We start from the raw sequence: 24,752 nt of genomic DNA, 5'->3' as shown, positions 1-24,752 counted from the left end.
CTGTCATGTCACCTCTCAGTTTATTCACCTAACTAAACATACCATACTCCCTGAGCTGTTCTTCAGGAAGCTGGGCTTACAGACCTTTCACCACAGGGACGTAGCCAGGATTTTAGGAAGTGGGGGGGTTCCAGACTAAGTGCCACCATTATATTGGGGCTTGGGTGCAGCAGCGCAGCAGCACGCACCATTCATTTTTCTAACGGAAGGGGGGTCCGGACACCAAGAACCCCCCCCCCCCTTGGCTACGTCCCTGTTCACCATTTTGGTCTCCTTCTCTGGACGTGTTCCAGCTCGTCATCATCCTCAATGAAGTGTGGTGCCCATAACTGGGCATGGAATTCCAGACAAGGTCTGGTGAAAGCAGAATAGAGTAGCACTACAATGTCCCATCTAAATACTGGTCATAGCTGAGTCTGTTTAGCTGTCAAGATTAGTCAGGATTTGGGGCTTTCAATGCAATGTTATCCTAGATTTTATAGGAGTGTGTTTTATATTCTTCTGGATGTATCCATGTATAGCTTTCTATGGATCCTTCCAACACTATTCTACCTTTCTATGGCGGGTTACACACCACCATTTAGTACGCGCTTCGCGCATGCTAGGGTTAGGAAAGGTCTCACCTTCCTAACTGCCCCTCTCCCTAGGACGCGCGGAGTGCGTACTAAATGGCAGTGCCCGTCCACATGGGCGCTGCCATATTTACGTCTTGGACGCACAGCGTCCAGACGTGGCACGGCGGAAGTGACGCCACAAGTGCGCGCCTCACGCCTCGCGGCGTCACTTCTGGGGGCCAAAAAAGGAGTGCCATTTCGGTGCTCCTTTTTAGCTGCGCCGGGAAGCCTCGCGGTCTGGCCGCTGGGGCTTCTCGGCGCAGCTAATGGAGCCAGCACCAGACCACCTGCTTTTGGGCGGTTTGTAATGCGCCAATGATTCTATCATCTTGATACTTATGAAGATTTTTTCCCCCTTAGTAACATCCAGACTGAGTTCATTTGTCCTTCTCTACTCAGGGCTGAGTGAGGATTCTTAGCACTGCATTGTATGGTTTGTGTACATGTATTTTCTTCACTACTTAGACTTGGTGTGTTTAATTTGAATGGCATACTCTATGTCACTGTAGTTGATGTTCAGTTTATCATGCTTAATGACATTACCAGAGCTGCCCCTTCTAATGTGAACTTTTAAAGCATCACCAGGTCTCACATCCTGTGACACCACAAGGGTGCCATCTCTAGGTCTTATGTTTTAGCTCTGAAATCTCAGGAACTAAAATAATCCTGACAAAACTGTACTCTTGTCAAACTTTGGAGCCACTGTGATGAGTTATCATAAACATGTTTTTCTAATGTTGCTCTCCCTCAGCATCTCTTAAGCCACAGAGAGTGTATGGCACTGTGGAGGTGATGTTTATTCCCTTTATGATAATCAGAATCACAGTGATTTCATCTTACTCTTGCTAAAGCTCAAGAGAGTTCCTTTTCTGGAGATTGCCCTTCAGACCAATAGGCTAAACATCAGAATTAAGAAGTTTTCCACACCATGCCTAAAGGGGCTGGTGCATGAAGTATATCTCATGCTACTGAAGACAAGGCTAAGATTTAGAGCTGTGTTTGGCTGAATTTTAACAGAAAGACCCAAGCCTATTTTGGCTGTGAATTCATTACACCTGTGAAGCCAGTTCACTCTTGGTCTTGCAAGAGTTTCTGGGAGTTTTGGCAAGCGAAGGCGAGCAGGTGCCACTAGAATGATAGTGGCCCTGATGATATTCCTACCTTTATCTGCCTGTGAACTGCAGAAGACCAAATGCCCAATGAGTGAAATGATGGACCAGTACCTAGTGGAGAATTATTACAGACCTGGAGACTACCAAATTGGTGGGATCATCTCTACAAAAAATATTTTCTACCAGGATCCCTATGCCTTCTCTCAGCCTCCCTTGACCATGATTCGTTCGTGAGTAAACTGTTTTGATCCATTTTAATGTTTTATGGCATTGGGACTGGTATGAATGTCCTTTTATGTGAGAAATGCACATAGTCAAGAAAGCAAGCCCTGTGAGGAATTGTTGAGGGAGGGGGGATTGTTTTGCTTGGAGAAGAAAAGTGTGGAGAATGATATGAAAGCTGTCATGCAGAGGATGGAGTAGAACTCTTCAGTGGAAGCATCCCCGAGAGCTAGTAACTACATGGACCAGTCCATTATCACCCTTAAACCATCTTTGATATCAACTCAATATTAAAAAGGGATGTTTGGTCCCTCCAATGCTGAGAGGTAGCCTGCCCAAATATGGGGATCTGGTAAACCTAGCTTGGAAGTGCAGGTGCATGTAGACAGGATAGACCCTTTGGGGTTGGAATCTGCATAATCCCTTCATATAGGAGTGTAATGGTGGGAAGGCATCAGCTATCTGCCAAGAAAGTTGGAAATCAAATGGCACTGCCATCTGGATATAGAATCATAGAATAATACTGTAGAATCATAGAATCACAAAGTTGGAAGAGATCACGAGGGCCATCACGTCCAATCCTCTGCCATGAAGGAATACACAATTAAAGCATCCCCTGACAGATGGCCATCCAGCTTCTGTTTAAAAACTTCCAGAGGAGACTCCAAGGGACTGTCTTCCACTGTCAGACAGCTCTTACTGTCAAGAAGTTCCTCCTAATGTTGAGGTGGAATCTCTTTGCCTGGAGCTTGCATCCATTGTTCCGTGTTCTAGTCTCTGGAGCAGGAGAAAACAAGCTTGCTCCCTCCTCAATATAACATCCCTTCAAATATTTAAACAGGGCTATCATATCACCTCTTAACCTTCTCTTCTTTAACACCTCTTTGACACCATTAGCCAACTCACTTCCAGGTAGAGATCTGGGCATGATCCACTCCACTGTCTTCTCCCTGATTGGAGAGCCATCTCTGGAACCGGTATGCTATTGCCCTAACCTCTGAATTTCTATTGAACTCTCACTTTTTACATCATTAGTTTGTGTGTGTGTGTGTGAATGTGAAACTTGATTTTCCCTTGTTGTTATAAATAAAACCAGCTAACTTGGAACATGCCTCTGGAGTTCTGGGTTTGGATCCAATATACATAAGCTAAAAGTCCTTGTTAGAATTACCCTAGCCTTCTTGCTGCTTCCTATTGAGCTAAATTAATTTCCCAATTGAAGTCAATAAGTGGGTTCCCAGTCTCCATTTAAGAGCCTCCAACCAATTTCTGAGTGTAGCCTGTGCCACTGGCAAACTGCTGTTACCATCAGAATCTTCTTCTAAGGTTTAGTGAAACCTTCCTTTCTTGTCATTTGAATCCACTGATTCAGCTTCTATGATAGGAGAAAACAAGCTTCCTTTGTCTTCTGCATGACAGCCCTTCATATATTTAAAGATAGCTCCTATATCTTCTCTCTTTCTCTTCTGCAGGCTAAACCTCCCTCCCTCCCTCAACCATCCCCCATAGGGCTTCGTTTCCGTCTTCATCATCCCTTCTTACTTCCCATTTCTGAAGCGGGAAGCTTTTCTGTCAAAGGGCATACAAGTGTCTTCTGCTTCAAAAAGCTATGTGTCTCAAAACAAGCTCAAGAATCACTGAACATTTGTTGTGTATAAAATATATGTTTTGTGTTCTAAATTCACTGTCTGTTTGTCTTATTATTTCATTGCTTTACTAATTACATTGCTTTAGTTAATTCTTTTGGGGGCTTTTTACAAAACATTATTTACAGTTAAAGGTAAAGGTATTCCCTTGACATGAATGTTTAGCCTTAACCGACTGTAGGGGGTGGTGCTCATCTCCATGACTAAGCCAAAGAGCGAGCCTTGTCCGAGGACTGCTTCAGTGGTCATGTGGCCAGCGTGACTGCACTGAACGCTGTTACCTTCCCACTGAAGTGGTACATCTACTTGCACTTATGCATGCTTTTGAACTGCTAGGTTGGCAGAAGCTGGGACTAGTGACAGGAGCTCAGCACATCATGGAGCCCTCAGGTTTCAAACTGCCAGCTTTCGATCTTCTGCTAATCAGAACTAGCATCTTAACCACTAAACCACCGCATCTAGGGTTGCCATAATTCTCTACTAAAAACCGGGACAAAATGTAGGACAAAATTTAGACCAAAATATAGGACAATTGTAGGATAAAATTTAGCCCAAAATGTAGGACTTTTAAGGTCTTCCATTTTTCTTATATGTTGTACATTTTGGGCAAAATTTTATCCTACAATTGTCCTATATTTTGGTCTAAATTTTGTCCTACATTTTGTCCTGGTTTTTAGTAGAGAATTATGGCAACCCTAAGGTCTGCATTCCCACAACATATAAATTTGAAATTACAGCAACTATATTAATTACAAACATTTACCTAGCATGAAGGCACAATTTATTGAAATGGGCTGCCATATGGGCATGTAAGTGAGGAAAGATTGGGAACCACTGATCTATATGTTAACTTGGCACCCAAATGAAGCCCACATTGATAGCAACTGGGAGGAGAGTATGATGCTCTATTTCCCCATTCCCTCCTTTTTGCAGTGTGTCAACACTGGAGTATATTCGATACTGGCACATCTTGTCCTTCCTGTTTGCCACCCAGGAGATCAACCAGAACCCTAAGCTCTTACCCAACATCACCCTGGGATGGAACTTCTATGAGACCCATTTCAAAGGAAGAATCACCTCCGATGCCATGCTAGACCTCCTTGCTGGTGGGGGAGGTGCTGTTCCCAACTACAGCTGTGGAAGAGAGAATAAAGTCTTAGCTGTGGTTGAAGGAGCTGAAGCTGAAATCTCTATCCATATTTCATCTTTGTCAAGCATCTACAAAATGCCACAGGTAGGAACTTGCAAAAGAGCTGATGTGGTGGCATACAATGGCTTCAGTATTGGACCAGCACTCCCAGAGACCAGGGTTTGAATCCCTGCTTGGCCATGAACCCCACTGGGTGACCTTGGATTAGTCCCACTCTTTCAGAACTTAGAGGAAAGCAATAGCAAAGCTCTGAATAAATCTTTCCATAGGGTTACCACAAGCCAGAGTTAACTGGAAGACACATAAAAACAGTACATGGGAAAGGGAATTAGTAGTTGTAGTAGATCACAAGCTGAACATGAGTCAATGGTGTGATGCGGCAGTTAAGAAAGCAGTGCAATTCTAGGCTGCATCAATAGGAGTATAATGTCTAGATCAAGGGAAGTAATAGTACCACATTATTTTGCCTTGGTTAGGCCTCACTGGAATATTGTGTCCACTTCTTAGCACAACCATTCAAGAAGGATGTTGAGAATATGGAGTGTGTCCAGAGGAGGGTGACCAAAATGGTTAAAGGTCTGGAAACCATGCCCTGTGATGAGTGGCTTAGAGAGCTGGATATGTTTAGCTTGGAGAAGAGAATGTTAAGGGAGGACATGATAGCCATATTTAAATATTTAAGGGATGTCATATTGAGGAGGGAGCTAGCTTGTTTTCTGCTGCTCCAGAGAATAAGACATGGAGCAATGGGTTCAAACTACAAGAAAAGAGATTCCACCGCAACATGAGGAGGAACTTCCTGATAGTAAGAGCTGTTTGACAGTGGAACACATTCCTTGGAGTATATAGTGGAATCTCCTTCCTTGGAGGTCTTTAAGCAGAGGCTGGATGACCATCTGTCAGGGATGCTTTCACTGAGAGTTCCTGCATGGCAGGGGGTTGGACTGAGTGGCCCTTGGGGTCTCTTCCAACTCTCTGACTCTATGAAAAACAATTGTGTTTCCAGGTGCTGGTTCTGTCCTGTAAAATCCTATATTGCTTACCTCTAGACCAATGATAATGAATCTTTTATAGACCAAGTGCCCAAACTGCAACCTACAACCCATTTATTTATCACAAAGTGCCACATCCCTCTGGCTTTCTAGTAACGAACTCTGGTGAACTTTGTGTTGGGTGATGGCACACATGTCCACAGAGAGGGCTCTGAGTGCCACCTCTGGCACAGGTACCACAGCTTCGCCACCACTACTCTAGACTCTATGGAAGGCCATATCTCCCCATATGAGCCTGCTTGAATCTTATGATCTTCAGGGAAGGGGCTTTCTCTCCATTTCATCAGCCACCATACTTGGTTGGCAAGGACATGGGAGAGAGCCTTCTTGGTTGTGGCTCCTAGGCTTTGGAACCCCCTTCTGATGGGAATTTGATATCTCCCCTCTTGGCTGTCTTTTTACTGGCAGTCAAAGACCTTCCTGTTTAAGCAAGCTGTCATCCTTAACAAACTGGAGAACAAGGATAGGATTTTTTATGCAATACATATTTAAAATGTTATAATTGTTTTAAAGCTGATGTCTTAAAAGTAGTGTTTTAATGGTTTCTATGGCTTAATGGTTTTTCAACTTTTGTACTCCATATTGGTTTTGCTGCTCTGTTTTAAGAAAAATCAAAGAAAGCAGGAGTGTATCTACACTGTAGAAATAATGCAGTTTGATCCCACTTTAACTGCCATGGAGATCGTGGGATTTGTATTTTTGTCAGAGAAGGCTAAAGACCTTGAAAAACTACAAACCCCAATATTCCGTAGGATGGAGCAACAGTGCTTAAAGTGGTGTGAAACTACAATACTTCTACAGTGTAGATGCACTCTAGGAAGGGGAATAAAAATAATAAAAATAATAATAATAACAACTTTTATTTATATCCCACCTACACTATTGCAGTTTCACTTTGTAGTCTCTCCAGGGACATTGAGAAACAAGTGGAAGGCAATAACGTTGAAGCTGGAGGAAAAGTTTTTAAAAAAATGGTTGCCAGTCAGTAGCATAATGTTTTGTTGAGTGAGATAGAGACTACCATTTTAACCAGAAATTGCGTGTGGTGTGGAGGAATTGGATTTTATAGCTTGTATTCAAATTAGCTGTATAGATTCTTCTGAAACCTGACAGTATAAGAGATCAGTGTGTTAATGGTTCCTCCTCCTCATTGCCATCTATATTCTTCCTTTCCTCCAATTCAGACACACACCATATAGCCAAAAGCATGAAAATAGTTAGTTTTTTGTGGGTTTTTTGGGCTATGTGGCCATGTTCTAGCAGAGTTTCTTCTTGATGTTTCACCAGCATCTGTGGCTGGCATCTTCATGCCAGCCACAGATGCGGGCGAAACATCAGGAAGAAACTCTGCTAGAACATGGCCACATAGCCCGAAAAACTCACAAACAACTATGGATGCTGGCCATGAAAGCCTTCGACTTCACATGAAAATAGTTAATATGAAATCCCGATCAAGCTGTCAATAGCAATTAACACAATTTAGAACAAAAGATGGAAGAGGCAACAAGGGGGCCAGCTATTTTGGATCTGATCCTAACCAACAAGGATGACTTGGTTAATGGGGTGCAAGTGGTGGGATCCTTAGGTGGAAGTGACCACGTTCTCCTGGAGTTTGTTATACAGTGGAAAGAAGAAGTCAGGCATAGTCAGACACACATTCTAGACTTTAGGAGAGCGGATTTAAATAAACTTAGAGAAGTATTGAGGTTGATCCCGTGGTCAGAAATACTAAAAGGGAAGGGAGTCCAGGACGGATGGGAGTTTCTCAAAAGGGAGATACTGAAGGCACAATCTCAAACAGTTCCAGTGAGAAAGAAAAATGGGAAGTGTCTCAAGAAACCAGGATGGATGAATAAGGAACTTTCAACCGAGCTAAGTTTGAAACGGAACACGTATAAGAAATGGAAAAAGGGGGAGATGTCATGGCCAGCCAAGATCAGCTCTCGGAGGATGAGGAGGAGGATGAGCCTCCTCCAGAGCAAGGGCTGATTGAGGCAACGCCAGGTGCTGTTCCTGCCCTGCCAGGTCCCAGCTGTGATCCTCCAGCCCCAGAGGAGGAGGTTCAACCAGGTCCTAGTGCCAAAGAGAGGCTTCCTTCGGTACCACAGCCTAGTGGTGAGTCTGGAGACGAAGCTTGCCTGCAGGTGCCTTCTTTCAAAGAGAGAAGAGCTGAGAGTTCTTGCAGACGCAGATCACAGAGGATTGCCGAGAGGCAATTAGCCAACCAGCCTCAGGTGGCACGAGGGAGAGTTTCCCTTACTTAAGTGGGAGAGAGACTAATGCTGGTTGCTAGAGTTTATTGCATGATCTCTCAGCGTGATTGCTGCTAGCACTAGCTCCTAGTATCTGGATTCTTTGTTACCTTGACCTTGGACCGGACTTCGTTATCTCTTGGCTGTTTGACCTTGGACTGTTTGACCAACGTTGTTTCTCGGTATCCTGACTTCGGCTTGACTCTCGGAACGTTTGGACTTCTGGAATTCTGAACTCGGCTTGTTTTCTCGGACTGCTCTCAGACTGATTCCTTGCAAGGTCTGCTTTACTTTCACTTCCACTGTGCTAAGGCTCTGTTATCAGCTACTGTCAAGTGTCTGCTGGCAGCATTCCTGGACAGAATAAACTCTAGCCTTAATCCAGCTGATAACAGAATGGCAGACCCAGCGTTAATTAAAGAGCTCCTACAGCAGAATCAAGATTTGGCTTCTGAAATAGCTGTGTTAACACAGACGCTGGAAAACCTTCAGAAGTGAGCTCTTCAGTCTTCCCAGCCACCAGTCAGGACAAAATGCCTTACTGTCTTGCCTGAAAAATTTGCAGGAGACCGGACTTTATTGGACAGCTTTTTGGCAAGCTGTAAGCTGCATTTCAGAGTAAGAGAGGCTGACTTCCCTACAGACTCACATAAGGTAGCTTTTATTATCAGTTTGCTGTCGGGGCCTGCGAGCAAATGGGCTACCCCTTACCTCAACCAAGATAGCCCTATTCTAAGCAGCTTGCAGGACTTCTTGAAGGAACTCCAAGATACTTGGGGAGACCCAGTCAAGGCAGAGACTGCAGAGCATCAACTTTTGAACCTGCAGCAGGGCCAGGGCTCGGTGGCCGACTACTCGGTGGCTTTTCGCCTCCTAGCACAGGATGTTACCTGGGATGATAGTGCTTTGCGAGCAGTATTTCGTCATGGTTTGGCCCCTGACATCTTGGACGAACTGGCCCGCTCCGAGCCTCCTGAAACCTTGTCGGCACTGATAACCCAGGCCATCCGCATGGACTATCGGCTTGCTGCTCGCCGACAGGTCCGACAGGCTGGCTCTCCACTCCTTCCGTCGCCCACACCATTGACCCCTGGTGCAGTTTCGGAGGCTGCTTCTTCCAGGCCAGTAGCGGAGCCGATGCAGCTGGGAGGAGTGCGGCCTCGGCTCACTGGAACCGAGAAGGAACGACGGAGGAGAGAGGGCCTCTGTTTCTATTGTGGACTGTTGGGACATTTTGCCACAGTTTGCCCTGCCAAGGGCTGCCAAGTTCACCATCTAAGGGCGTCTTTGGAACCAGTCTCCTCCACTTCGGCATCGCGGAGGGACCCCTTACTGGTGGCTGCCACCCTGCGGCTCCAGTCCATGGAACTTTTGCCAGTAGGGGCCATGCTGGATTCAGGGGCCTCCAGCTGCTTCATGGACTTGGCATTTGCTCGTCAGCATGGGATCCCCATGGAAGCGCTGCTGGAGCCCCGGCCGGTGGAGACCATCGACGGACGGCTTCTCCGATCGGGCCCTGTGACCCACCAGACACCGGTGCTTCACTTGGAGATCCAGGGCCATGTTGAAGAGCTTCGTTTTCTGTTGGCAGCGGTCCCTCATTTCCCGCTGGTGTTGGGCATGTCGTGGCTCTCGCGGCATGACCCACATATTTCCTGGTCCCGGCGGGAGGTGCTCTTTGGTTCCGAGTACTGTCAGGAGCACTGCTGGCCGGAGCGGATCCCAGTGGCAGTGGTGGCTGAGGCTCAGGACAGTAAGGTGACGCTGCCAGAGAAGTACCAGGACTTCGCGGACGTCTTCGATAAGAAGGAGGCAGACCAGCTTCCCCCACACCGGCCCTATGACTGTGCCATTGATCTGGTGCCGGGAGCCCCTATTCCGGCGGGGCATCTCTACTCTCTCTCGGAGCCTGAGCTGGCGGCTCTGAGGGATTTTTTAGAGAAAAACCTGCAGCGGGGCTTCATCCGTCCCTCCAAGTCTCCTGCGGGTGCCCCGGTCCTATTTGTCCGAAAAAAGTGTGGGGAGCTGCGTCTCTGCAATGACTACCGGGCCTTGAATAGAATCACCGTCCGTAACCGCTACCCCCTGCCGTTGATTCCAGAGTTGTTGGAGAGACTCCGCCATGCCAAGGTCTTCACCAAGCTGGATCTTCGCGGGGCCTACAACTTGGTGAGGATCCGCGCAGGGGATGAGTGGAAAACGGCCTTCCAGACTCGGTATGGGCATTATGAGTACATGGTGATGCCCTTTGGTCTCTGTAACCCTCCCGCCGTGTTCCAGCACTTTGTAAATGATGTGTTCAAGGACTATTTGGACCGTTTTGTCATCATTTACCTGGACGATTTTTTGATTTATTCGCCAAGCCAGGCAGCCCATGACGCCCATGTGCGGGCTGTACTCCAGCGCCTGAGGGAACATCGCCTATATGCCAAGCTCGAGAAGTGCGCCTTTGACCTTCAGGAGGTGGACTTTTTGGGTTACCGGGTCTCGGCGAAGGGAGTGGCCATGGGCCAATCCAAGGTCGAGTCGGTGTTGTCCTGGCAGCCCCCTCGCAACAGGAAGGATGTGCAGCGGTTCCTGGGGTTCGCAAACTTTTACCGGAAGTTTATTGCGGACTATGCGGCCCTCACCAGCCCCATCTCCCAACTGCTACGGGGGAAGGGCCGGTTCCAGTGGACGGCGGCGGCGCAAACATCCTTTGAGGCCCTGAAGGCACAGTTCACATCGGCCCCGATCCTGCAGCACCCGGATCCGCGCACGCCCTTTGTTGTGGAGGCAGATGCCTCGGACATGGCCATCGGGGCTGTACTGCTTCAGCCCACGGGGTCCCAGGGACATCTGCTGCCTTGTGCCTTCTACTCCCGGCAGCTCTCTCCTCCGGAGCTGAATTACACCATTTGGGAAAAGGAGCTGTTGGCGATCAAGGCAGCCTTCGAGACCTGGCGGCATCTGCTGGAGGGGGCGGCACACCCAGTGGTGGTCCACACTGACCACAGGAATTTGGAGCACCTGCAGACGGCCAGGAAGTTATCTCAGCGGCAACAGCGCTGGTCGTCCTTTTTTGCCCGCTTCCGATTCCAGCTGCAGTACGTACCCCAGTCTCGGAACCGGCAGGCAGATGCACTTTCCCGCAAGCCGGAGTACGCCACAAACCCAGAGAGGGAGATGCAGTCCACCATCCTGCGTCCAGAGAATTTTGCTGCGGCACCGAGGGAGGCCGCATTGGTGGACCAGATTCGGGAACTCCAGGGCCGGGATCCGTTGGTGGCACAGCACTCGGAGGAAGGGGATGCCTCACCCTTTGCCATGCGGGACAGTCTGCTTTATCACCGGGGCCACCTGTATGTGCCAGCAGGGCCATGTCGGGAAGCGGTCTTGCGTCTGTGCCATGACTCCAAGCCGGCGGGGCACTTCGGATTCTGTAAGACTCTGTACCTCCTCACCCGAGAGTTTTGGTGGCCTCGAGTTCGGGCAGAGGTGGCCAAATATGTGGACACATGCTCAGTGTGCCATCGGGCGAAGGACCATCTGGGTCGGCCGGCGGGATTGTTGATGCCGCTGCCGACGCCGTCGGGGCCCTGGAAGATGGTGTCCATGGACTTTATCACAGATCTGCCCCTCTCTGCTGGCCGCACCACCATTTGGGTGGTGGTGGACCTCTTTTCAAAGATGGCGCACTTTGTGCCGTGCGCTGGTCTGCCCACTGCAAAAGAGACGGCCCGGCTGTTTGTGCAGCATGTGTTCAGGCTCCATGGACTGCCCGAAGGGGTAATTTCGGACCGCGGCAGCCAGTTCACCGCCCGGTTCTGGACCAGCTTGCTCCGGCTTCTAGACGTCACGCCTCATCTGTCCTCGGCACATCATCCAGAGTCTGATGGTCAGACAGAGAGGACCAACGGGACCCTGGAGCAGTACCTCCGTTGCTATGCCAGTTACCGCCAGGACAATTGGGTCGAGTTGCTCCCGCTGGCTGAGTTCGCATATAACAACTCGGTCCATGCTTCGACTCAGCAGACGCCTTTCTTCGCCACAGTGGGCTTCCATCCACGAGGGTTTCCGGCGGTGGTTCCAGTCTCCGAGGTCCCTACGGCGGATCAGTGGCTCCAGGAGCTCAAGGCGGCGCAGTCCTTGCTGCAAGAGCAGCTCGAGGTGGCGAAGGAGGCTTATAAGAGAGGAGCGGATCGGCACCGCCAGGAGGGTCCTCCTTTGCAGGTGGGGGACTCGGTCTGGCTCTCCACGCGGCACCTGCCCCTGCAGCGGCCCTGCCGGAAGGTGGACGCTCGGTTTGTGGGGCCATACAAGATCGTGGCCCAGGTGAATCCGGTGGCGTTACGGCTCCAACTTGCCCGGACTTGGCGGATCCATCCGGTGTTCCATCGCTCCCTGCTGCTCCCAGCCTCCGATGTTCGGCCTGACGCTGGTAGGACGCCACCGCCTGATCCAGTCTTGGTGGATGGGGAGCAAGAGTTTGAAGTGGCCCAGATCCTGGACTCTCGTTGCCGTCGGGGGCGCCTCCAGTACCTGGTCGACTGGGTCGGCTACGGGCCAGAGGAGCGTTCTTGGGAGAACGCCTCGGACGTTCATGCTCCACGGCTCGTTCGGGCTTTCCACTGCCGCTGCTCCAACAGACCTCATCCTCCACAGTTGGAGGGAGAGCATTATGGGAGGGGGAATGATGTCATGGCCAGCCAAGATCAGCTCTCGGAGGATGAGGAGGAGGATGAGCCTCCTCCAGAGCAAGGGCTGATTGAGGCAACGCCAGGTGCTGTTCCTGCCCTGCCAGGTCCCAGCTGTGATCCTCCAGCCCCAGAGGAGGAGGTTCAACCAGGTCCTAGTGCCAAAGAGAGGCTTCCTTCGGTACCACAGCCTAGTGGTGAGTCTGGAGACGAAGCTTGCCTGCAGGTGCCTTCTTTCAAAGAGAGAAGAGCCGAGAGTTCTTGCAGACGCAGATCACAGAGGATTGCCGAGAGGCAATTAGCCAACCAGCCTCAGGTGGCACGAGGGAGAGTTTCCCTTACTTAAGTGGGAGAGAGACTAATGCTGGTTGCTAGAGTTTATTGCATGATCTCTCAGCGTGATTGCTGCTAGCACTAGCTCCTAGTATCTGGATTCTTTGTTACCTTGACCTTGGACCGGACTTCGTTATCTCTTGGCTGTTTGACCTTGGACTGTTTGACAAACGTTGTTTCTCGGTATCCTGACTTCGGCTTGACTCTCGGAACGTTTGGACTTCTGGAATTCTGAACTCGGCTTGTTTTCTCGGACTGCTCTCAGACTGATTCCTTGCAAGGTCTGCTTTACTTTCACTTCCACTGTGCTAAGGCTCTGTTATCGGCTACTGTCAAGTGTCTGCTGGCAGCATTCCCGGACAGGAAATCACAAAAAAGGAATTCAAAGAAATAGCAGGCATTTGTAGGGGTAAAGTCAGAAAAGCTAAAGCGCAGAATGAACTCAGGCTTGCTAGAGAGGTTAAGAACAATAAAAAGGGCTTTTTTGGATATGTCCGCAGCAAAAGGAAGAAGAAGGAAACGGTAGGGTCACTGCGTGGAGAAGATGGCAAAATGCTAACAGAAGACAGAGAAAAGGCAGAATTACTCAACACCTTCTTTGCCTCAGTCTTCTCAGATAAGGAAAAGGGTGCTCAACCTGAGGATAATGGAGCTGAGGACAGATTAGGGGAATTTCAGCACAGAATAAGTAAAGAGATAGTAGAGGAATACCTTGTTAATCTAAATGAATTTAAGTCTCCAGGACCAGATGAACTACACCATCCAACCACCATCTTGAGGGTGAGAGAAGCCTTGCAATTTTTTGTATTTTATTGCAATTTTACTGTACACCGCTATGATCATTGCGGAATAGCGGTCTATAAATAAAAATTATTATTAGTAGTAGTAGTATTACATCCAAGGGTACTAAAAGAACTGGCAAATGTAATATCGGAGCCATTGGCAATCATATTTGAAAACTCCTGGAAAACAGGAGAAGTCCCAGCAGACGGGAGGAGGGCAAACGTTGTCCCCATCTTCAAAAAGGGGAAGAAAGAGGATCCCAACAATTATCGTCCAGTTAGTCTGACATCAATACCAGGAAAGATTCTGGAGCAGATCATTAAACAGAGAGTCTCTGAACATCTAGAAGGCAATGCCATAATCACAAAAAGTCAACATGGGTTTCAGAGAAACAAGTCATGCCAGACAAATCTAATCTCTTTCTTTGATAAAATTACCAGCTTGGTAGATGAAGAGAATGCAGTGGATATAGTATATCTTGATTTCAGTAAGGCCTTTGACAAGGTTTCCCATGACATTCTTACAAATAAGTTTGTAAAATGTGGGCTAGACAAAGTAACTGTTAAATGGATCTGTAACTGGTTGACCGGCTGAACCCAAAGGGTGCTCAACAATGGCTCTTTTTCATCCTGGAGAGAAGTGACCAGTGGGGTCCCACAGGGCTCTGTCCTGGGCCCAGTGCTATTCAACATCTTTATCAATGACCTGGATGACAGAATTGGGGGGCATACTTAACAAATTTGCAGATGACACCAAATTAGGAGGAATAGCTAATACTCCAGAGGACAGGATCAACATTAAAAATGATCTGAATAGAATAGAAATCAGGACCAAAGCTAACAAAATGAAATTCAACACAGAGAAATGTAAGGTACTGCACTTAGGGCAGAAAAATGAAATGCACAGATATAGGATGGGAGACACATTGCTGAATGAAAGTACATGTGAAAGAGATCTAGGAGTCCAAGTAGACCACAAGTTGAACATGAATCAACAGTGCAATGCGGCAGCTAAAAAGGCCAATGCAATTTTAGGCTGCATCAATAAAAGTATAGTGTCTAGATCAAGAGAAGTAATAGTGCCACTGTATTCTGCTCTGGTCAGGCCCCACCTGGAATATTGTGTCCAGTTCTGGGCACCACAATTCAAAAAGGACATTCAGAAACTGGAGTGTGGCCAAAGGAGGGCAACTAAAATGGTGATGGGTTTAGAAACCATGCCCTATGAGGAAAGACTCAGGGAGCTGGGGATGTTTAGCCTGGAGAAGAGAAGGTTAAGAGGTGATATGATAGCCCTGTTTAAATATTTGAAAGGATGTCATATTGAGGAGGGAGCAAGCTTGTTTTCTGCTGCTCCAGAGAACAGGACCCGGAACAATGGATGCAAACTGCAGGAAAAGAGATTCCACCTCAACATTAGGAGGAACCTCCTGACAGTAAGGGCTGTTCGACAGTGGAACAAACTCCCTCGGAGTGTAGTGGAGTCTCCTTCCTTGGAGGTCTTTAAGCAGAGGCTAGATGGCCATCTGCTGGGGATGCTTTGATTGTGATTTCCTGCATGGCAGGGGGTTGGACTGGATGGCCCGTGCAGTCTCTTACAACTCTTGATTCTATGATTCTATGATTCTATGATATCTTTAAAATGAACTGAAATTTGAAAGGCAATATGATAATCTGATTTTTATATGATTTGTGCTGCCAAAATCCTATATGCCTCAAAGTGGAAGAATGTTGAAATTCCATCATGTGATGAATGGCTAGGCAAGATATATGATTATATGGAAATAGATAGGTTGACAATTATAATAAGTAAGAAACCACTTGAGATTTCTTGAGGACTTGTAAACCTTTTCTAGAATATATGAAGAAAATTAAGGAGACTTTTGCAATGATACTTTTGAGTTGAGAGGAGGATCAGGCCACATTATTGTAAAGATATCAATTGTTTTATAAGGAAGTGTTATGCTGTACGAGGAATGATCACTAAGAGCAAAATTTAATATAACTGATAAGAAGCTGGATTTAAAAGGACAGATTAGGAGCCAGAGGTGTTACTTAAGGAAGTAATATGATGATTAAAAATTTTGTAAATTTTGTTTAAGTCTAATATTGTTTGGAAAAAAATGAACGTTTAACAAAAAGAAGGCTTATACTGTATGTATATTTGTTTTAAACGTTTTTGGAAACCAATAAAATATATTTGGAAAACGATAAAAAAGAACTGAAATAAAATAAAGGAACTGATTTTTTTTAAAAAAACAAAGATGCTCCCTTTTAAAAAGAAAATTTCTTATTTATTGGATAATTGAGATTATTTTTAATTAGTTTTCCCCCTGTCATTCTACTTCACCAACATTAAATAGGATCTCAGCCTATGATAATAAATATCTGATCTTGTATCATAAAAGGAAAGTACACTATCAGCTGCTCTTCCTTTCCTCAACAGATGAGCTATGGCTTTGTTGCTTCTGTTGTCAGTGATAAAATCCAGTTCCCTTTTATCTACCGGATGATCCCCAAAGAAGAAACACAGTTTGCAGGCATTGTTCAGATGCTGCTGCACTTTGGATGGACGTGGATCAGCCTCTTTGCCCCGGACAACGACAACGGAGAAAGGTTCATGAGAGAAATTGCATCTCTGCTCACCAACAGTGGAATTTGTGTTGCCTTCTCAAAAAGACTATCAGTAATAAATGACTATGAGAAATTATTCCAGAGTGAGCCATATTCTATGTGGAGACAAGTGAATGCATACATTTATTTGTGGGACTCCAGCCATGGGTTCACCCCACTCGTTATATTGCAAAAAAAGCTGGATATTGAACTAATTGGGAAGAAAGTCTGGGTCACCACATCTTTTCAGGACATTGCTTGGAACCTGTTCAGTCATGCTGAAGCCTTCCAGTTCTTCCATGGCGTCATGTCCTTTGTAGTGAAGACCAAAAGGAGCACTGAGCGTGACTACTATGGCCCTCTACCGCCAGGTACTATGCACTTTTGGATTAGCTCCTTTGACTGCTCATGGACAAAACTCAAGTTGTCTGTGAAAAGTTGGATGAGATGTACTGAAAAAAAGGAATCGAGGACTTTGCCCCAAGAGGTCATGGAAAGAATCCTGTCCCAGGACAGCTATAGTATTTACAACAGCATCCACGTTTTGGCACATGCCTTGCATCTTGCTTATTCCTTCAGATCCAAATGGAGGTTGATGTCAAAGGATGACAAAGGTGACAAAGACAGGTTGGATTTTCAAAGGATCCAGCCATGGCAGGTATTTACCCCCTCCCAATTTTTCTTGCTATCCAACTGCACTTTCCAGTCATTCTGCAGTCATGGAATTTTCCTCTTCCAGATTAGTGCAAAGACCTGATAGGAATTTTCAGAGCATTACAGAGAGTATTAGGGCCCAAACAGACAGGCCAAAATAAAGCTGCTTTGGGTCACTTTGGAGATATGCTGTTTAAATGACACACACATTTTAAGAGGCCAGAAACTGTGCCAAAGCTGAGCTCCAGTCCTTAGGACTGGAACGTGACTTTGGTGCAGCTTCCAGCCTCTTAGGAGACCTGCGTCATTTAAGCATCACACTTCCAAAGTGGCCCAAAACAGCTTTATTTTGGCCTGTCTGTTCGGGCGCTTAGTTATTACTGGTTGGGTCCTCTTAATGCTGGTTTTTCATCCACTTGGAGCCTCTGGGAGAGAGTGGAAGAGGAGAAAGGAAGCTCTGTAAAGTTTGGGTCAGTGGTTCCTAACCTTTCCTTTACCAAAAGTCCCCTTAGATTCCCTTAACATTAGGAAGAATCTCCTGACAGTAAGAGCTGTTGGACAATTGAATATGCTACGTCAGAAGAGTGTGATGGAGTCTCCTTTTGGGTGTGTGTGTGTGTCTTTAAACAGAGGCTGGATGGCCATCTGTTAGGGATGCTTTGATTGTGTGTTCCTGCATAGAATGGGCCAGACTGGATGGCCCTTGTGGTTTCTTCCAACTCTTCTGTGATTCTATGAGCTTTGGCTGCCAATGACTCCCAAGACTTAACTCAAGATTTAAAACCATAGATGATGATAATGATAATAATAATAATAATACCTGAACACTGAATCATTAATAGTAATAATAATAATTTGTTTTATTTATATACCGCTATTCCAAAGATCATAGCGGTGAACAGCAAGTAAGCTAATTAGCAAGTAAGCTAATTTGCCCCCAACAGTCTGGGTACTCATTTTAGCGACCTCGGAAGGATGCAAGCCTGAGTCGAGCTTGGGCCCTTTTGCTGGTCTTGAACTCGCAACCTTGTGGTCTTGAGTGAATGGCTGCAGTACAGGCATTTAACCACTGCGCCACCAGTGGTTTGTTAACAATTAACAAAGAAAACTTCAGAAATTTCTGAGCTGGGAACCACAAAATCGTTAACAGGATGAGTGAAAACATGTGACAAAGGCAGAATATATTTGATGAGCAGATTAAATAAAATTCAAGGACACATGTGTTAAAGAGAAAGGGAGTGTATGAAGACTCTAAGGATCTTTTAAGTATCTCGATACATGCCTCTTGTTCCTGCTTTGGATTTCATTGGATGCTTTATTATTATTATTATTATTATTATTATTATTATTAAACTTTATTTATATAGAGCTGTAAATTTACACAGCGCTGTACATACAATTAAAATAGCTGAAATAAATCTGCCTAAACAATTATTTGACATCTGTGTGTCAGCTTTAACTGATAGAATTTAAAGATATAGCTATGTTAGTCTGGAAAATCAGTATTCAAAAGGACCTTGCAGCCCTTTAAGACTAACTGAAAGAATGAAGCTGGTAGCATGAGCTTTTGTAGACTTGAGCCTACTTTCTTAGATGCATAGGCTTCAACTTATGCTGAACCAGAGAATGAGAGACCTTCAAGAGAGTCATGTCATTAACAGCCCTGCTGAAGTCTGTCTCACTAAGGGCTGTGACCTCCTTGTCTGAGTCATTTGTAATTCTTACTGTAACATACTTAGTGTTTGTCGAAGGACCGCTAGATCCAGATCAGCCCCAATCCACAGGGGTTTTCGCTGAGCAGGGCTGAGATATCTTGTATGCCCTTTTATTTTATAAATGCAGATGTTTTCTGTCCTTGTAGTTGCACGCTTTCTTAAGAGAAGTCCAATTTTCTAATGTGTCCACGGATGGACTCTATTTGTTTGAGAATGGGGAGCTGGCTGCCAACTTTGATATCATGAATTGGGTGTCGTTCCCTAATATGACATATGAAAGAGTGAAAGTTGGAAGCATAGAGGGACAGGCACCCACTGACATGAAGTTCCTCATTAACACAGAAGCCATTGTGTGGCCCATGGGGTTTAATGAGGTAAGAGAAATGAATTGTTCCTTTTAATTTCCTGTATCTTTCATACATCATAATTATAGGATTTTGATCTCGCTTTCACTGCTGTGGTTCTATCTTTTGTAGTTTTATGAGGTATTTAGAATTCTCTGCCAGAATTTTCTAAGCAAATCACAAATCCCAGGATTATTTAAGATCCACTCAGGACAGCAAAAGTGGTATCAATATGCTATAACTGTGTAGTCTGTAACAGTGACATCAGTTCTGTTACCCATGCTGCTCCATATAAATTTTGGTATAAATGATAACCCTTAATGACCCCTAGATGAACTCTAATAGCCTGTCCACCATTGCCAGCAAGGCATGAGGACATGTACACACACCCCTGAGGGGCAACCACATCATCATATCTAAGGAGTCGCATAAAAGGATTGTCATAGGACTAGGAAGAGCAAATGTTGGCCTTGCCTGAGGCTCTTGCCCCCTCCTTGAGTCTGTTGTCCCAGAAGCTTAAGACCACTAAGACAATCAGACAGGGACATCCAGGTGAAAAGAAAGTAATTATACACCTTTGTTCTCACCATCAAGCACCTTTGCCAGAAGCAAGATTTTGCCTATAAATATCATCAGATTTGCCTGTTCACTGGGCCAGTCTGGATTTCAGGGGGAAGCTCTGTTCCTTGAACCCTGACCTGGCTCCTGGCCAGTCATTCCATGGCTGAGCCTCATGCCATCCTCATCATATTCCATTTGGATTCCTGGAGGGAGTCTACATTCTGGTACGTATCACCCCAGTGATGCCTAAAATCCTATTCCATGCTAACCTATGCTTTTCCTGAGCCTTGTATGTGTGTGTGTATGCTAGTGAATCGTATGTGTTTTTCCCCTTATAAATAAATTGATTAGAAGTCTGTCTCAGCTCCATTTATTGGGACCCCCTGGTCTGCTCCGTATACATATCGGGAGACGATTCTGCAAGGGCCATCGTAGCAGGCCCTCCTCTTGCAATATTTGAGCTAATAACAATAATAATAAAATTCCCCTAAACAGACCCTTGGCTACAGTTCAGCCCTAGCCATTGATTAAAGAGGTCTTTTTGAGATTAACTGAAAAACTTGGTAGCATAAGCTTTCATAGACTGTGAGCCTGTACAGACAGGCCAAAATAATGCTGCTTTGGGTCACTTTGGAGGTATGCTGTTTATATGATGCTTGTGTCCTAAGAGGCCAGACGTCATGCCAAAGCCACGCTCCAGTCCTATGGACTGGTGCACAACTTTGGCACAGCTTCTGGCCTCTTAAGATGCATGTGTCATTTAAACAGCATACCTCCAAAGTGACCCGAAGCAGCTTTATTTTGGCCTTTCTGCATGGGCCCTTAGTCTGCTTCATAAGATGCATGAAGTGCCTAGGAAAGGCATTTATAGCTATGAAAAACAGGTTGTACGTATAAATAGTGTGGTGAGGTGATAGGTTCAGTTTTAATGATGGCTGTTGGAGAACCAAAGGCAGGAGGAAAGAGGTTCCCTAAAGCCAAAGTGAGCAGAATGGTGGACTGAGGTATTGGAATGTAGTGTGATGCTGGCTGGGAACTAAAAGAAAATGCACCATATTTAGCAAGATATCAGAAGGACCATACTGTCATGTTAAAAAAAAGAAAAGAAGAGAGGGCACTTAAAAGAGTTTAACTTAAACTATCCTGCCCTTACAAATTTATTCAGATGGTGTTTGCCATTGTCATCTTCTGAGGTGGAGAGTGTGACTTGCCCAAGGTCATTCAGTGGGTTTCATGGCCAAGCCAGGATTTGAATTCTGGCCTCCTAGAGTCTTAGTTCAAACTACTATACCATGCTGGTCCTCAGAGAAGAATTAGGCGTAGGTTTTTTGGACTGGGTCATTTCCATCTGATCTATGCAACCATAGTTTTCTAGTTTTGCTTTTTAGAATTTATATATTTTTGAGTATTTTCAAACTGTGGATATGGAGGAACGACTGCATAGGAAGGATCAAGGGTGAGCTGGAAGTCCCAGTTCTGAACCTCTTCAGAGACTTGCCCTGTTGCATGAATTGTATTGATTAATCCCAACTAGAGTAGACCTAGTGAAACAATGATGAATCAACATGTATTAATTCAGTTGATCTCCTCTAGTTGCAATACAATGCAATACAAACATTTCTACCAGCATTTCAACCTTGAATTTTAAACTCCACAATCAAAATAAATGTAATGAAAATAATAAGAATAAAAACAAAATTCCAGTTCATCTACCTGTCCATGTTAGTCAGACAGTAGCTGAAGGTGAGACTTAGGACTTTATGGCATGTGGCTTTTAAACTGCCATTAAAGTTGGAAAATAGTGCCTTTGGTGATACTTACTGCACGATGCCATCTCCATCTCATCTCTGTCTTTCCTTCAAAGCATTGTTAGTGTGTGCCTTGTCACTGATATGGAAAACCCATCAATAAGCTCCCAAACACACTGCTGTAGTATTAGTCCTCAGGCACAAAATGTTGCTTCTGCAGCAGTTACCATATTGAAGGTCACATATTGTAAGTGTTTTTGTCTGTCTTTGTGTCCTCCTCTCACTCATTATTTCCAAGCCCACTGTTTCTCTTTCTTTTTAAATATTTTATATTTTACTTTTTAATGTAAAAATCGTATTAGCACCCCTCTGTAATTTTGCTAAAAATAACAAACACAGATAACCTCTTGAAAGGCATTGCTGGCTAGTTCATAGGGCAGGAAGGTGGGGTTAGGGAGAAACGAGGAAGACAGCATGATGGCCTGTTGAAGAGACATGTAATACAGAATGCTCCCAAACTGATATGTATCTGGTTCCTTTTACTAACAAAATTATAGCTAGACAAGGCTCTTGTTATAAACTCCTTAAGAGAAAAGTATTCTCCTCCCAGTGAAAAGAGAACAAGGAGATACTGTTCTAATACATACTCCTCCATTCTCTTTATTTCCAGACTGTTCCTCATTCTAGCTGCACTGAGAGCTGTCACTCTGGATACAGCAAAAAAGTCATGGAAGGAAAGCCTCCTTGCTGCTATGCTTGTGCTCCATGTCCAGAAGGGACCATCTCTGCTCAGAAAGGTAGGTGACTTCAGGGCGTTCTTTTGGAAAACAAACGGCAAGAGTTGAGCATTCCAAAACACTCCATTTGTAACTCAGGTCGATAAAGGACCTAGAAACTGTTGTACATTCACTGTTAACTTCATAACTTGATTTCTGTAATGCGCTCTACATGGGGCTACCCTTGTGTCTAGTCCGGAAACTTCAACTAGTGCAAAATATGGCAGCCAGGCTGGTCGCCGGAAAAACTAGGAGTGACCGAATAACACTCGTCCTAAAATCTCTTCACTGGTTGCCTATTAGTTTCTGGGCACAGTACAAGGTATTGGTTATAACCTTTAAAGCCCTACATGGCTTGGCTCCAACCTATTTGAGGGATTGCCTGCTCCCATATAATCTGCCCCGCATCCTCAGGACCTCTGGGAGGAGATCCGTCAAATTGCCAGCTTAGACAGCTTTAAAAAAGCTGTCAAGACAGATCTCTTCCGGCAGGCCTTTCCTGAATAAAAGTGCCCAGCCACAGAATGACTGCCCTTCACATCATGTATTAGACCACCGCTCTGACCTCATATTTTTTATTGTGTTTTTAATAGATATTTTAATTGTAACATGTTTAATCCTGTTTTAAGGGGGGGAATTTGGGACATAATTTTGTAAATGTGGATATTTTAATATGTTGTGAGCTGCTTTGATTGTCTCGTCACAGAAAAGCGGGATAAAAATAAAAGTTTTATTTATTTATTTATTTATCTATTTATCTTCTGAATCATCACAGTTTTTAGAACTACAAAGCAGAAAGGGGACCTTTTCTTTTTCTAAGTCTGATACACCCCTAGGAGAAACTTGCTTGCTACCAACTCTGTTGTACTGAATGTAGATCCAGAGAGTTTTGTTGGAATCCTAAAGTGACTGAGGATTTATGTAGATAATGGAAAGTCATAGCTACTGAAAATTAGGTTTTGGACCAAGGAGGACTGAGGCTACGTTTCTTATATAAGGCATGTAGACAGCTTATCAGAAATTTGTTTGGATCCTGTTCCCACACCATTCTAAACTTGCATTGCAATAGAACAAGTAAATTCCTCTCAATTGGGTTATTAAACCTTAATACATCCTGGCTTCTAGGAAATCCCTATAATCCATCCTAAACATGCATGTCCTGTTATGTATGTAAGACTGATGCCAGTGACTGAACAGATACCTTGTTCTTTGCAGATGCAGATCAGTGCAACAAGTGTTCAGAAGATCAACATCCAAACGAGGTTCAAAATCAATGTCTCCGCAAAGTTATGACCTTCCTGACCTATGAAGAACCATTGGGAATCACTTTGGCTTCCCTTGCCCTGGCCTTGTCCCTAATCACTAGCTGGGTGTTTGCAATCTTTATTAAAAACCAAGACACCCCAATAGTCAAAGCCAATAACAGAGTCCTCTCTTACATTCTCCTTGTTTTTCTCATGCTTTCCTTTTTGTCTTCCTTTCTCTTCATTGGCCAGCCCAGAAAACCAACCTGCCTTCTCCGACAAATGGTCTTTAATATCATTTTCACAGTTGCTGTCTCTTCTGTATTGGCCAAAACAATCACTGTGGTGTTGGCCTTCCTGGCCACAAAGCCAGGGAGTAGGGTGAGGAGATGGTTGGGGAAGACTTTGGCAAATGTTATAATCATTTCTAGTTCTAGCGTTCAAGTTGTCATCTGCGCCATTTGGCTGGGAAAGTCTCCACCCTTCCCTGACTCTGACACAAACTCCCAGCCTAGGCAGATCATTCTTAGATGTAACCAAGGGTCTGTCATCATGTTCTACACTGCCCTTGGCTACATGGGTTTCCTGGCTGCCATCTGCTTCACAGTTGCTTTCCTGGCCAGGAAGCTGCCTGGGACCTTCAATGAAGCCAAGCTGATCACCTTCAGCATGCTGGTCTTCTGCAGTATCTGGGTCTCCTTTGTGCCCACCTACCTGAGCACAAAAGGGAAGTACATGGTAGCTGTGCAGATCTTCTCCATCTTGGCCTCCAGTGCTGGGCTCCTGGGCTGCATCTTTTTCCCCAAGTGCTACATTATTATAATCAGGCCTGATCTCAACATAAAGGAACACTTAATGATGAAAGCAAAATCAAAAATATCTAATCCTATGTAGGGACAGCAATTTTACTCCCAGTAGAACTGCATTATTTCTACAATATAGATGCACCTTGCACTAAGCCTATTTAATAAAAATCCTAAGGAACATAGGTCTTCCACTTTTCTTTGGAGAAACAGTTCTTCACAGAGGTTTATTGGCAACTGTGAGATAACAGATTTTTTTCTAAGTACCAAAGTACCAAAGCAAATTAATCACAGGACAAAACAAGTGAAGCAGCAATTTCCAATTTATTAATTACAGTCTTGCAAGAAGGGGTGTCTCAGGCAAGTAGGCACACCATCTGAGGTTTTACACAGTATTTATAAGACATTTTCTGTTACAACATTTCTGTCTCATTTTTTATTGGCCAGATCTAGAC

The 24,752-nt window shown here is 45.2% G+C and overlaps 1 protein-coding gene across 1 annotated transcript; it reads left to right on the top strand.

The window, feature by feature from the left end:
• Positions 1-1,747: 1,747 nt before the first annotated feature.
• LOC149320440 (vomeronasal type-2 receptor 26-like) lies at positions 1,748-24,388 on the top strand. The gene is made up of 6 exons (XM_089499736.1): positions 1,748-1,956; positions 4,528-4,828; positions 16,286-17,110; positions 18,968-19,195; positions 22,145-22,271; positions 23,466-24,388. Exons 1-6 carry the CDS (start codon positions 1,748-1,750, stop codon positions 24,386-24,388), a joined length of 2,613 nt encoding a protein of 870 aa, XP_089355862.1.
• Positions 24,389-24,752: the final 364 nt, after the last annotated feature.

This window comes from Sceloporus occidentalis, unplaced genomic scaffold (assembly GCF_023333645.1).
Source record: "Sceloporus occidentalis isolate IW3139 unplaced genomic scaffold, rSceOcc1.0.p SCAF_1, whole genome shotgun sequence".
NCBI classification, from domain to species: domain Eukaryota; kingdom Metazoa; phylum Chordata; class Lepidosauria; order Squamata; family Phrynosomatidae; genus Sceloporus; species Sceloporus occidentalis.
This window is presented reverse-complemented; position numbering and strand designations above follow the sequence as displayed.

Excerpts from the sequence above, each read along its gene's own strand:
- LOC149320440 (XM_089499736.1), top strand. The coding sequence starts at position 1,748 with ATGATAGTGGCCCTGATGATATTCCTACCTTTATCTGCCTGTGAACTG. Across the intron at positions 1,957-4,527 it reads CCCTTGACCATGATTCGTTC|TGTGTCAACACTGGAGTATA; the intron begins GTGAGTAAACTG and ends TCCTTTTTGCAG. Across the intron at positions 19,196-22,144 it reads GGCCCATGGGGTTTAATGAG|ACTGTTCCTCATTCTAGCTG; the intron begins GTAAGAGAAATG and ends CTTTATTTCCAG.